At 44.0% G+C, this 11,903-nt stretch overlaps 1 protein-coding gene across 2 annotated transcripts; it reads right to left on the reverse strand.

Annotated features, from left to right (window-relative positions):
• Nucleotides 1–126: 126 nt before the first annotated feature.
• On the reverse strand, nt 127–11,666 carry LOC138204485 (integrin beta-1-like). 2 transcript variants are annotated; one of them, XM_069159790.1, is made up of 15 exons: nt 11,568–11,666; nt 10,554–10,636; nt 8,959–9,181; nt 8,145–8,315; nt 7,524–7,768; nt 6,990–7,145; nt 5,509–5,604; nt 4,298–4,387; nt 4,048–4,188; nt 3,678–3,886; nt 3,318–3,562; nt 2,998–3,220; nt 2,253–2,488; nt 1,753–1,919; nt 127–1,496 (listed from the first exon to the last, which is right to left on the reverse strand). In XM_069159790.1, exons 1-15 carry the CDS (start codon nt 11,629–11,631, stop codon nt 1,431–1,433), a joined length of 2,415 nt encoding a protein of 804 aa, XP_069015891.1. In that variant the 5' UTR covers nt 11,632–11,666; the 3' UTR covers nt 127–1,430. The 2 variants fall into 2 exon arrangements, with proteins under 2 accessions (XP_069015891.1, XP_069015892.1); XM_069159791.1 differs by lacking the exons at nt 10,554–10,636; nt 11,568–11,666 and having other exon boundaries at nt 8,145–8,334; nt 8,959–9,042.
• Nucleotides 11,667–11,903: the final 237 nt, after the last annotated feature.

The following is an 11,903-nucleotide window of genomic DNA, read 5'->3' on the forward strand; positions in this document are numbered from 1 at the left end:
TTCAAATATTCCCTTTAAATTAGTAGGATTGTAGAGCAAAGGCTACACGTAAATAATACATTTTGGAATTTAAATATAGTTACAAATAAAAGACAGCCATTTAAATTTGTATTTTTACACATTTATTTAAGCCTCTCATTGACATACAATAAATCAGATATACAGTATTTTTTTTTAATTTTATTATGGTTGCAGTATTTGGTTATGTAATAGTCTCCAGGGCCGGTCACCCTCCCCTCCTTGTCTTGTCGCAGGGCAGGGCTGCCTCTGCTGCCTCCTCTGATGCTGTTGATATTTGCACCACACTTCTTCTTTTTTTTTTTTTTTTTTTTTTTAACGATCAGGCAGAAAAAAAAAGAGAGAGAGAGAGAAAGAGAGAGAGAGAGAAAATGCTGCATAGTGGAAGCATATGGAGTCATTTTGTGTGATGCTTCACCACCACCGCCGCCTCCCACCACCCACTAAAGCTGCATGCACGCCTGCCCGGTGACTCCAGGAGTGGAGGAGGCGTCGCTATGATTAATATGGTTTTGCTCGACTCTCCCAGCAAGGTCATCAGCAGCCATCTGTAAGGCAGTGGAAAAAAAACCCTAATATCCATTTAGATCCGAAACATCCCATTGTTACTCTGCGTTTTACTCGACGCAGCCCAGTGCGCCGGCAAAGTGGTCGGCACACACACACACACACACACAATTTGGTTGTTTAAAGTTTTTACAGTATTAGTATGTCACTTCCAGTATATCTGTATATCTGTTTGACAAATTCACGCGTGTCTGCTGGAATGCAAAAAGCTCGGGCGAGTCTGGCTTTTGGTTGGTATACAAAATTTTAAAAAAAAATAGCATCCTCCGTGGTGAACTGTAAATGAATCGGGGGTGGGGGGGGGGGTGGGCTGCTTCATCTCATATCCAGCAGCAGGACACTTTCTTCCGCTCTCATCTAGAGGGCAGTGGAGACACACGTTTAAAGACCCAGCGCCTCCACTGGAATTACAATGCATGATGGCAGAACGCTCACCTCACTATCTCCCTCTTTAGAGACCCGAGTTACACAGCTGAGCCCAACTGTCAGCACATACTGGAGATCTTCCCTGCATCCAAAAGCCTATATGCAATTAGCCTTTGTGGATTTTTTTTTTTATTTTTTAAATGTGAGGGCATTAACTTTGCATGTATCCCACAGACAACTAATCTCATAGCAGTTTGTGTGTGTATGTGTGTGCAAGGGGGAAGGCTTGGAGACTGGCGGTCCAGGGGTTGCATATGGAGATCAAAGGAGAGTAAGTCAGACATCCACATCCGTTTTCCTCCGGTGAAATAAGTTGGGCTGCCTGCTGACAGCAGTTTCAGACAAAGGATTGTTGTTTCACTGCGCTTCAACACAACAGAGATTTAAAAAAAAAAAAGAAAAGTAGATTGGCAGTGCGATCACTGCTCTTTATATTTCGGGTTGACGACCGTCGTGACGGCGCTCTTGTAGATGGGGTTGTCCCTCTGCAACAGAAAAGGAAGAACATGTGGTTATTTTCTAATATTTATGCAATATATCTAATAACGTGGTTATTTTCTGATATTTCTCAAGTAACGCCTTTTTCTATTGCTCTCACTTTGTTTCTTTAGTTGGGTCTGTACCAAATTCAGCTTGTTTTTTACTATGTTGCTTGTCAGTATGTACCTGTCCTAGTGTCACCGAGTGCAGCATTTTATTGTTTCAGCCCTTTTGACAGACAGCCACTGACAGAAGGCTCACCCTGTTCCAGCGTCTCTGCTCCAGCTCGCTCTGGAAGCGGGCGAACTCCCTGCGGTCGTGGATGCTGGTGAGTAGTTTCCATAGCAGCAGCGAGGCCACACCCAGCGTCACTACACAGCCTGAGAGCGCCGCGGTAATCAGGATCACATTCGGGCCCGCCGGGCATTCTTGACAGACAAAGAAAAATAAAACACCACGGCTCTTCATCACACACATATTGTCCTGTTTTTTTTTTTTTTAAAGTTTTTAGAAGAGAAATAAATAACATAAAGTAGGTAACAGAATACACAGACAAATTAACATAATGTTAGTGTTTGACATCACAAGCAAAAAGGACACATAAGGGATTTAAACGAGGAGATAAGTGTTGCTGGATGGACTGACTTTGTAGATACATTTTTATATAAAACAAAAATCCCTCAGGCGTCTTTAATTACAGAATTTTTATGTCGGGGTTTTGGTGCAGTCATAAAAAAAAAAAAAACAGAGACTCCGCTCACCTCTTTCGAGAGCGACATGAGCGCGGATGGGTTCTCCTTTTTCTCCCGCCTTGAGCAGGAAGTGCACTCTGCAGCCCTCCGTGTCCATTTCCATACACCTCTGAAGGCCTGGAGAGTTGGGAACTGTTGCTAAGACACCAGTCTGCCTTACCGAGGTGAGATTCAGGTGGGAACACTTCACCTCGCACTCCTTTAGACTCAAGCCTAGTGCAAAGGCCCGGCACAAGATGCATTCCCTTCGGAAAGAAGAAACGTCAATATGATCAGAACGAGGTACATCACATACTATTTCTTTTTGATTTAAGTAGGTACTGCCGCTACCCTTACAAAGTACATACTGTTGCATGTAGTATGCGTACAATTGGGACATACTAATTCATTGGAATGAGTACGCTTCCTTTTAGAGTCACATGCTGGCCTGCATACTGCAAGATTTAACCGGATGTTGTAGGACCCCCTGGTACTTTTGTTTAACATACTACGTATTGGGACGTACTAAATCTTTTTGTGGCATACTAAATAGTACCGTAGTATGGACATCGAAACGAAGGGACAATGACGTACTCTGTTATCTTTTTTTTTTTTTGGGGGGGGGGGGGGGGGGGCGGGGGATTTGTTAAATGCAATGTGCCGAGTTCATGATTATATATAAAAAAAAAAAAAAAAAATAGTTTTTGAAGAGATTAGAGACAGGAATGTAAAACTTCCACACGCCATTTAAGCAATAATAATAAGGTTATAACACCTGTGCGAGGTGCAGACACCGGGGCAGGAAGGGCAAAGCTCGCAGGTCGGGCCCTGGAAGCGGTTGTCATGGCAAATGCAGGCGCCGCAGCGGCAGTCCCCTCTGCCCCCGCAGATCTGTCCATCCCGAGACAGACAAGACTCCAAGCCGAGAGGACACTCGCACGCTCGGCCGCCGAACGCTGGGAGACACACGCACGCGCCACACACGCACCTCCCGCGCCCTGGGGACAGCAGCACATGACAAAACAGTTTTAAATCAAAAAAAAAAATTTGGATATTGCATAATCAGCTCTTGGAATATGTGACACAGTATTTTACCTCCACACAGCAGTCCTCGGTGCTGATCGCAGCTCAAATCACTGCACTCACAGAACTGCCCGTAGTAGGCACGGCTGGGCTTTCTGACGCCCTTTCGACAAGCACACCTCCCACAAACGCACTCTCCGCGTCCGCTGCATACTTCTGATGCATTACCACGGCGACAGAGGTGTGAGTCAAGCGCCTCGCCCGACTCCTCTTCATCGTCGCATTCACAAAACGTTCCGACTCTCCCTTCTTTGCACCTGCGACGCGGAAAAACAAAATATCTTGTTGCTCGTTTTTTCCCTTTTCCCCCCCGGATCGCTTCAAATTGGACTGGTTAGGTAAAAATGTATGCCATCAAGCTACTTCACCTACCTGCACACACCGCACTCCAGAGTGCCGTTGCCATGGCTACACAAAGCACTGTGTGGGACCCTGTCCTTTTGACATGAGCACTCGCATATGGGGCTCAGCAGGACCTCAACCTCTTCGCCGTAGCCTTGGGGCTTAATGGTGACACGGGATGGTCGTCGTGAGGCGGCCGCCGCACACGGAGGCGCCGTGATGCTGACATTAAAGCTCACCTAGAGGTCAGGTGAGAAATCCTTGAGCTCAAATGTAATGCTGCACTAATGAGGTAATTATAATTAGCATTACCGTTGCTTCGCTGCGAAATGGCCACACGCCAACAGGAGCACTTAAACAATTTACCCCGCTCAGAGCCCGCCAATGCGAGCACACACACCTCGTCACCCACGGAGATGTCGGCGCACCTCCTCCCCCGTTCGCCTCGCCGCGGCCCGCCGTCCTTACAGCGTGAAGTGTAAGAGATGTGGTAGCCCGCCGGCAGCTTGCCGTTCTCCATAACAACTTCAGAGGTCAGTGCCTGCAGTCAATAAAGCAGTTACCCTCTTAAAAGATGAGGAGGGTGTCAGCGAGGCTACTCGCATGAGGATAACGACCTTTGTAGGAAGGGAGTTTCTTGCCTCACTTACATTGTAGGCTTCGACAATTATCTGCAGGATGTTGTGGGAGTTGTTGGAGAGCGTTCCGACGGCACACTTTGGGAAGATGCTTCTCAGGCCCTGCAGCAAAGCAACAATATCCACAACATAAATTAATAAGCGGAGTGTGTGTTTGTTGACAAGTCTGCCAGCTTTACGTGCTGCTCCTTCTAGAAAACCTGTCTGTTACTGCGGTGGCAAAGAAGAACTGAACAAGCACGGGTACTTGAATCAGTCATCGTCGAAAATCACCACCTCTGACGGATAGAAGGTCGTCTCAAGGACAGTCAACGTGTCCTCACACCTTAAGGACAGAATTGGTCGATTTCAATGACTCCCAATGCGTCCTTACAGCTAAACGATGCATCATTTGTTATAACGACATAAATGACTGATAGACGGTACCACCCGGTGGATGTACTGGGCCTTTGTCGTCATGGTAACGATAATAAACACATGGATAACTTTGCAGAATGCTCGTAGGTTAGTTTTAGGCACAAAGTGGTCAAATTTGAGTATTAAATTGAATTTGGAATACAAAAAAAATTAAAAAAAAAAAAAACCCACCTTCAATGTTACCTCATTTGATTGACCTCCACAGAATACATCAGGAAAAGGATAAATCTGTTTATCATCTATATTTTTGTATTTGTCAACAAAAACATGTTGAGAACATAAATGATACAAGCCTGATCCTGTCACCTGCAGACTTCCACGTTTACCCAAAACCACGTCGATGAGACACACTGCTGCACTGGCATTTGAAAAACAACATAACACATTGTTAGATTCTGATCTTTTCAGGCTTATTTTTATTTTTTATTTTTTATTTTTTTTACCAATAATGCACCACCATTTCTAACTTTTCTTGTTGTGTAATCCGGTGCTGCTAGCCAGTAGCCCAGTGTTACATTTTAGTGTTACTTCATTTGCAGCCAAATTACCCATAATACTTGTTTTGCAATTATATTAGATAAATACTTGTTTACATCTCGGAAACTTATGCAGGAGAGCGGGAGTTAGAAGGAGCTATTAGATAAAGTGAAATCAATGAAGATTTAATATGGCGGACTTCGAGGGGCAAAAGCTCCATTAAAAGTGGTTAAAATGTGAAGTACTACACTACAACCACAGCATCAAAGTATACATTCATGAAACACATCTGTTAAATCATTAATAATAGAGGTTGGCCCCGGCTGTACCTCGTACAAGTGCGTGACTTCTTTGGTGACAGCGAAGATGATCTGGATGTTCTTCTGTCTCAACGTTTCGGCGACGTGAGCTACCGAAGGATAGTCCTGAGATGGAGGGGGCAGATGTGAAACCTCATAACCGTCAGAGCAGAATATATATATGTGTAATCAGTAGTTAAGCACGCTCTCCCTCTTCCCGCTATCGCTGTCCTCCCTCTTTCCCCTCCCATCTAACAACTTCCTCCGATTGCTCATCTCATTCACTCTCCCTGACAGACTTTCCATTTGCTCCAAACAGATAAATAAGTACCATTCAGAGAGGAGTGACACCTGCATCTCGCGCATCCATTTCCCGACCTGGGCGGCCATTTATCCAGACAGAAATAGATTAATAATGCAGCCGCAGTCACTCCGCCTGTCAGCTGCCTGTGACTGGAATGAGGTCAGGACACATAACGCTCTCATGAGCCTAATGAGAGACCTGTTTGGATGTTTACCACACAAGGATAAAGACTCACAAGCAGGAAGAAGAAAATAGCATCCTCTTCCAGCACACACACACACACACACACACAGACAAGCAGCTAGCCATCGATACACAAGTGAGATTAAGAGATGAGAGCTTTGGTTTGAATTACTCCACAGACAGTGCAGCTGTTTCCCATCAGGGTGTGCCCGTCAGCATCTTCTTTACCCAGCGAACCGTGCTGTTGATTCTGACCTTTAAATCACTGTCTTTGACTTCTGTCCACAGCAGACCCCCTTATTTCACTGCCAGGATTGCAGACGGGAATCAATTTAGTACGCCGCTGCAATATCTGGTCCATAAAGGATAAACCATCCACCCATAGCTGGTGACTGTTTGGTCTGCTGAGCTCAAGCTTCACTCTTTACCTGGGAATATCAGTGATTACAAAGCTGCATTAATCAGTTGTTTCCCAGAAGCGAGGAGAGCTTGCAGACAAGCTGTAGCATTATTAACTTATTAAAATCGTGTTTTGGTCTGGCTATAATGAATGGAAATCTGGTGTTTACTCTCCTTTTAGCTCTCGCCGGGTCTCTATTAATCCCCAAAAAGATATATTTGTCTGTAGCTGTTGGAGAATCCGCTTCTTTTTCAGCTACGTGCTAACTTTGTTAGAACAGGAAGACGGAAACAGACGAGCACGCTCACATTCACTCTTACAATTAAAAATCACCAATTAACCTGACATGTTTTTGGATGGTGGAACCCTTTTGTGAAATAGAAGAAAATAGTATTGTAAATGTGTTTATAGTCCTCTAAACTTAACTAATTATCGGTTACAGCATTAAACCCGAGGTCGCCTCTATGAGAGGATAAAAGGTTCTGTGGAGCTGCAGATTTAGAGTTTGATTCTTTATGGATGTGTCACTGCGAATGTCCTCCCGTCACTCGACATGAAGCCACCTGATTCGGTTCTGTGATACAATCGTGGGACTTTAAATACGATCCATTTTTAGGAGCAAACCTGGGAGTTTCCTCTGGTGTACACGTTTTTCTGCAGGTGACACTTTCCATCGTTGGGAAGCACGATGCCGCCCAATTTTCCATCTCCAGCAAAGTGGAAACCAGCGTCCGTGGAGAACACCAGCAGACGAGTCACGTTCCTCCAGCCGATCTGCTCCTGCGAGCGAAGAACACCAAAGAGGTTTGTGTCTGACAGGGAAAAGAATTACCTTTCTGCTTGTAATCAAATAACTGTGGATGAGTAATACTTTATGCCTTCATGCTCTTTAGGGCTTTAATTTAACAACCTGCCAGTATGAAATTATAAAGTCAAATTTTTCATATTTGAAAATTCAGAATGGATCGAAAAAATACGCCCCAAAAACTGACTGGTGCGGTTTCCCAAAGGAAGCTTAGTATTCTGAAATAGCTCTCTCATCTATTGTTTGCAGTCTTTCCACTTCCTCCACGTTAACGCCCACAAAACCCACAAAAAAAAAATCACAACAATCCCTGTGTTGCAGTCCCGCTCCCCTGCTGGGCTTCCTCACATTACCTCACACACGGCGGCCTGCATCAGGGCATCCAGCCCACCCTCTGGCGAATCCAGGTTGCCGGAGATCCGCTGCCCCCCGACCAGCTCCGCGAAGAGGCTCCCGTCGGCAGTGAGGCTCAGGACGTGGCGGTAGGTGAAGGGAGGCGCGCAGGGCCACGGCTCGGTCCTCTTGCAGGGGTTTCGGAGCATGTCCCGCGCCATGCTGATGTATGGCATCACCGTCTTGTCCACGAACGCACCGAAGCCTTTTTTTTGGGGGGGGGAGTGGAAAACGAATGGAGGGGGGCGTAAGAAGTAGCACAAAGTTTTAAGGAGTGATTATAAAACTGAAGAAGGGGGGGGAATGGAATAACTAATGTCCTCCCTTCTCTCAACGGTTACAAGTTGTCCTTGAGCAAAGCACTTAATCCCCCGATCGCTCCAGTGGTGCTGCTCAGTGGCCAACGGTAAGATTATGATTGTACTGGGCAGCTCCCAGGTGTGTAACTGTGTGAATGTGACACAAGGGTATTCCATAAAAAGGAGAATGGAGTTATAAAAAGTTATAAGAATTTTTTTTTTATGACAGCCTACATTTCAGGGTGAAAAAATAGGGGGAGGCTGAAATCGAGGCAGACAGACCGATTCTGAAGTCGCTGGTGGTGTTCCTCATTTCGGCCATGAGGTCGGCCCCCAGCTTCTTGACATTGGGCAGGTCGTCCTCCATGGAGAAGGACAGATCCATCAGGTAGTACAGGTCTATGGGGTAGTCCTCCACGCGTTTGAACTTCACCTCAAAGCTCTGGGGTTCGCCTGCCGAGGGGAAATAATTCTTTTTTGGAAACACAACACCACCGCCATAACAGCGAGGTCACGAAGAGGAGTCCGTGAAAGCACACAAATCACACACAGAAAGTTTTTCCAAGTCTGATTAAAACATTCTTTAAGGGTCTGTATTTTGGGGTTTTGTGGGTTTGTGCAAAAAAAAAAAAAAAAAAGTTAATAAAATGATTTATTTCTTCCGCAGAATTAAATTCCTGACTTAATGGAGAAGGCTCATATCATTTCGATCACCATTTAGGGAGCTGAAAGTAACAGAAAATGGCATTTTTCCACTTTCAAAATAATATGTAAAAAAAAAAATGATTTCTTTAGTTTCTTTTGTGGGTGCAGGTTGTTAGAGGATTTGTAGCCATGGCCCTGCATAATACCCCTCCACAAAAATCTCATTACAATTGTAATAGCAAGACTTCTTAAGGCAGCGCAGCCTGAGGAAACTTATACGTTGTGTACCATACTATTATCAGTTGGTCATTCTTCCCCGACACTATCAGCACTTGAATTTCAGTGGACCACTGTGACCGTCACTCTGGAGACAGCGAGAGAAACCAGTTCCTCTGTGATCACAAACGAGAGGTGGATCCGATACGTATATATTTCTACCTACAGCACCCACCTGGCCTGAGGCGCAGCCGGACGGTCTGAGGCTGCAGTTGGGTCACCTGTCCGTGCCACCGCTGACGTCTTCGCCCTGGAGGGTGAGAGGTGATCTTGCGGTTCTGTAGAAGGACGGTGGAACCTCTGGGGTCCTCCAGGTGATCCAAAGGACAGCCCCTCCTCAGCAGCGCCCCGGCTGTGTCGCAGCGCTCCCATATGTGCTGGCCCACTTCTAGAAAACTCTTCGCACAAGTTTTAGGTTCACTTCAGCCCCATATAACAACTCCCACCCCTTAAAAAAAACAAAACAACAAAAAAGAAATGCTGAAAATGAAATGTTCTCAGACAGCTAAGACTAAATAACACGGCAGCTGGAGTGAAAAACAACAATTTGCATGAAGAATTGTCAATTAATTACTGTGATATACAAAGAATATGAATGTCATGATTAAAAGCAGCATGCGTGTGTTTGTGTGTATTTCTTCTCTTTTTGCTCACAACATCTTTCAATATGCAAATAAATGCCATTAAAACTCACACACAGATTCAACACTTCCAAACAATTGCCCTTTTCAACTTTTGCTTTTTATGGCATTTTTTGTTCTGACAGCATACCATGCTCGCATGAATGTTAAACACCGCATGTAAATGACGATGTGATGATGTGTCAAATATAACACCAGTTATTATTAACACATAATATCAACACGTCACATCAGAGAAGCATGATTTTCTCAATTTTACAGGGTTTTTCTCACCATATATGCTCAGTTTGAACTATTAATTAAAAAATGTCCTAGTTTTTCTCCAGTTTTATTATTGCTGTAGCAGAATGTTTACAGAATACACAAACTTTAAACCATCCACTGCTGACTTTCCTAAATCGTTTAAATATTTTACAGTAAGTCAAACTCCAACCAAGTATCACGCCAGAGCGTAAAATAGATACGCATGTCCACTACAGCAAAATGTGAAATAGCTACAATTGGCGATTTCAAGGCATGACACTTACACGTTTTGCTGTAGTCGACTGGCGTGTCTGTTACACGCTTTGTAGAAGTGAAAGTTACACGCATGCAAATGTCCTCTAAACAGAGGATCATGTGACCGTGGTGTTGCAACAGATTTTTTTTGTCGTATTAGTGGAGGATTTGTGGCATTGTTATCATCATTAACTTTTTTTTTTAACCCGCTTCTGCTAATGGTTTTGTTTTTCTGTAAGTTACATGGTTGAAACCATGCAGCAGGTTTCATTTTCTAGAAATCACTACTAACATGTAGCTGTCACGTCTAGACATCGCTAAGCGTAGCTATATCACGTTTTGCTGTAGCGGATGGGCGTGTCTATTTCACGCTCTGGCGTGATACCGGGTTGCACATTTTATATTTACATTTGTACCGTAAGTTTTATGATCAATTAAATTACTGAGAAAGGCTTTGCACAAAAAATTAGTTCATTAAAATATTATTGCCTTTCCTAATAAGCATCACACTGTTAGAGGAACTGAACGGAGCATTGAGAAAGTTCTTTGTGGCCCTAAAATGTACACACTGTTGCGCTGACTGTGATCTCTTCACAAAAATAAGTCATGGAGCTTTTCCGAGGCCACTCACCCCCTCAGCACACCAAGCACAGTGTGGCCCAGCTGCCAGACACTCTCCACAGCTCCTGACCCCTTGACTTTGGCATTCGTGATCTGAATGGTTTGGAGGCAGAACAGAAGACAGCATAAAAAAAAATTAAAAAAACTTGCCCACCACAATAAATGTGTAAATCTGTACGGGTGAAGTTTTGCTAGTTTTGGTGATTTCGTGGGAAGTTACTTCAAATCGGATTCTCTTTTTCTCTTGAGTTTTTGTTTCCGAACTTTTCAATCATGGAAGCCGGTTCCGAGCAACGCGGTTCTCAAAGTCTGAAAACGATGCAATGAACTCAACTTTCCGCATCAAAAATACAACCTCACAAATTCTATTTGAAGCCAATATGTGATCTGAATCACTCTGCAGGCTGCGTGGACTCCATCCAGCCACACTGGACATCTATACACATCTATCACACCTGTTTCACATGCAGCAGACACAGACTTTAGTTACCTTTGATCGTTTGTTACCTTTTGCTGCAGCTCCATATCATACAGACGTCAATATTTGATCTAACTCTCCGCAAAAAAGCAAATAAGTGAATTTTCCAAAATGTTGAACTGTTCCTTTAAGTAAAGATCAGGGATATTGTGAGAGTGGCTTTTTATTGCATTCGAAACGGCTCTTACTTTAAAATATCAACATCCTTTTTTTGTGTGTGTGGAGTTCAGTAAAACACATTGTTTTCCAAAATGTCAACACTTTTCTTTAAATTTGGTTCGAACCCATTTTGTTTAATCAGCGTTACACTCTGCTGAAATGCCCCACAGAAGTGAAGACATGTCCACCTGCTGTCCCACCACGTTTGAATCCACACTGCATTTAAAGCAGAGCCTGCTCAGCCCTGAAGATATGACAGGTGCAAATTTTGAGTGGCAAACAACTAGCGGGATCCAGGCTACAATCTAAATGAGAATTTCTGAGTAGGAAGAATAATGAGATGGTTTACTTTCATGGCATTCTCAATGAGAAAAAGTATTGACCCACCTCGTGTTCCTGTGGCGTCGTCTCTGCAGCACAATAACAGGACGACGGCAAATAGCAGGATCATCTGGAAAAAAAAAGAGGGAAATGCAATTTACTGACTAAAATCTGGACCATTTCTTTCCTCTCAAATCATTAAGGTGGAGTGGAGTTGTAATTGCTGTTTAAGGAAAATAATCTCTACGCTGAATAGCTAAAAAAAAAAAAAGACTACATTATTTGACCCACCGGCTGTTTGGTTTACACAGTACAGTAGAAATAAGAGGCACTTACCTTGACTGATTCAACCATGTGGAGATAAACATAAAGGGGAGTAGGGGTGTCTTCCCTCTTGGGGAG

The sequence above is a fragment of the Embiotoca jacksoni genome, unplaced genomic scaffold (genome assembly GCF_022577435.1).
Source record: "Embiotoca jacksoni isolate LCO1_2020_lvr unplaced genomic scaffold, fEmbJac1.0.p SCAF_25, whole genome shotgun sequence".
In the NCBI taxonomy this organism is placed as follows: Eukaryota; Metazoa; Chordata; class Actinopteri; family Embiotocidae; genus Embiotoca; species Embiotoca jacksoni.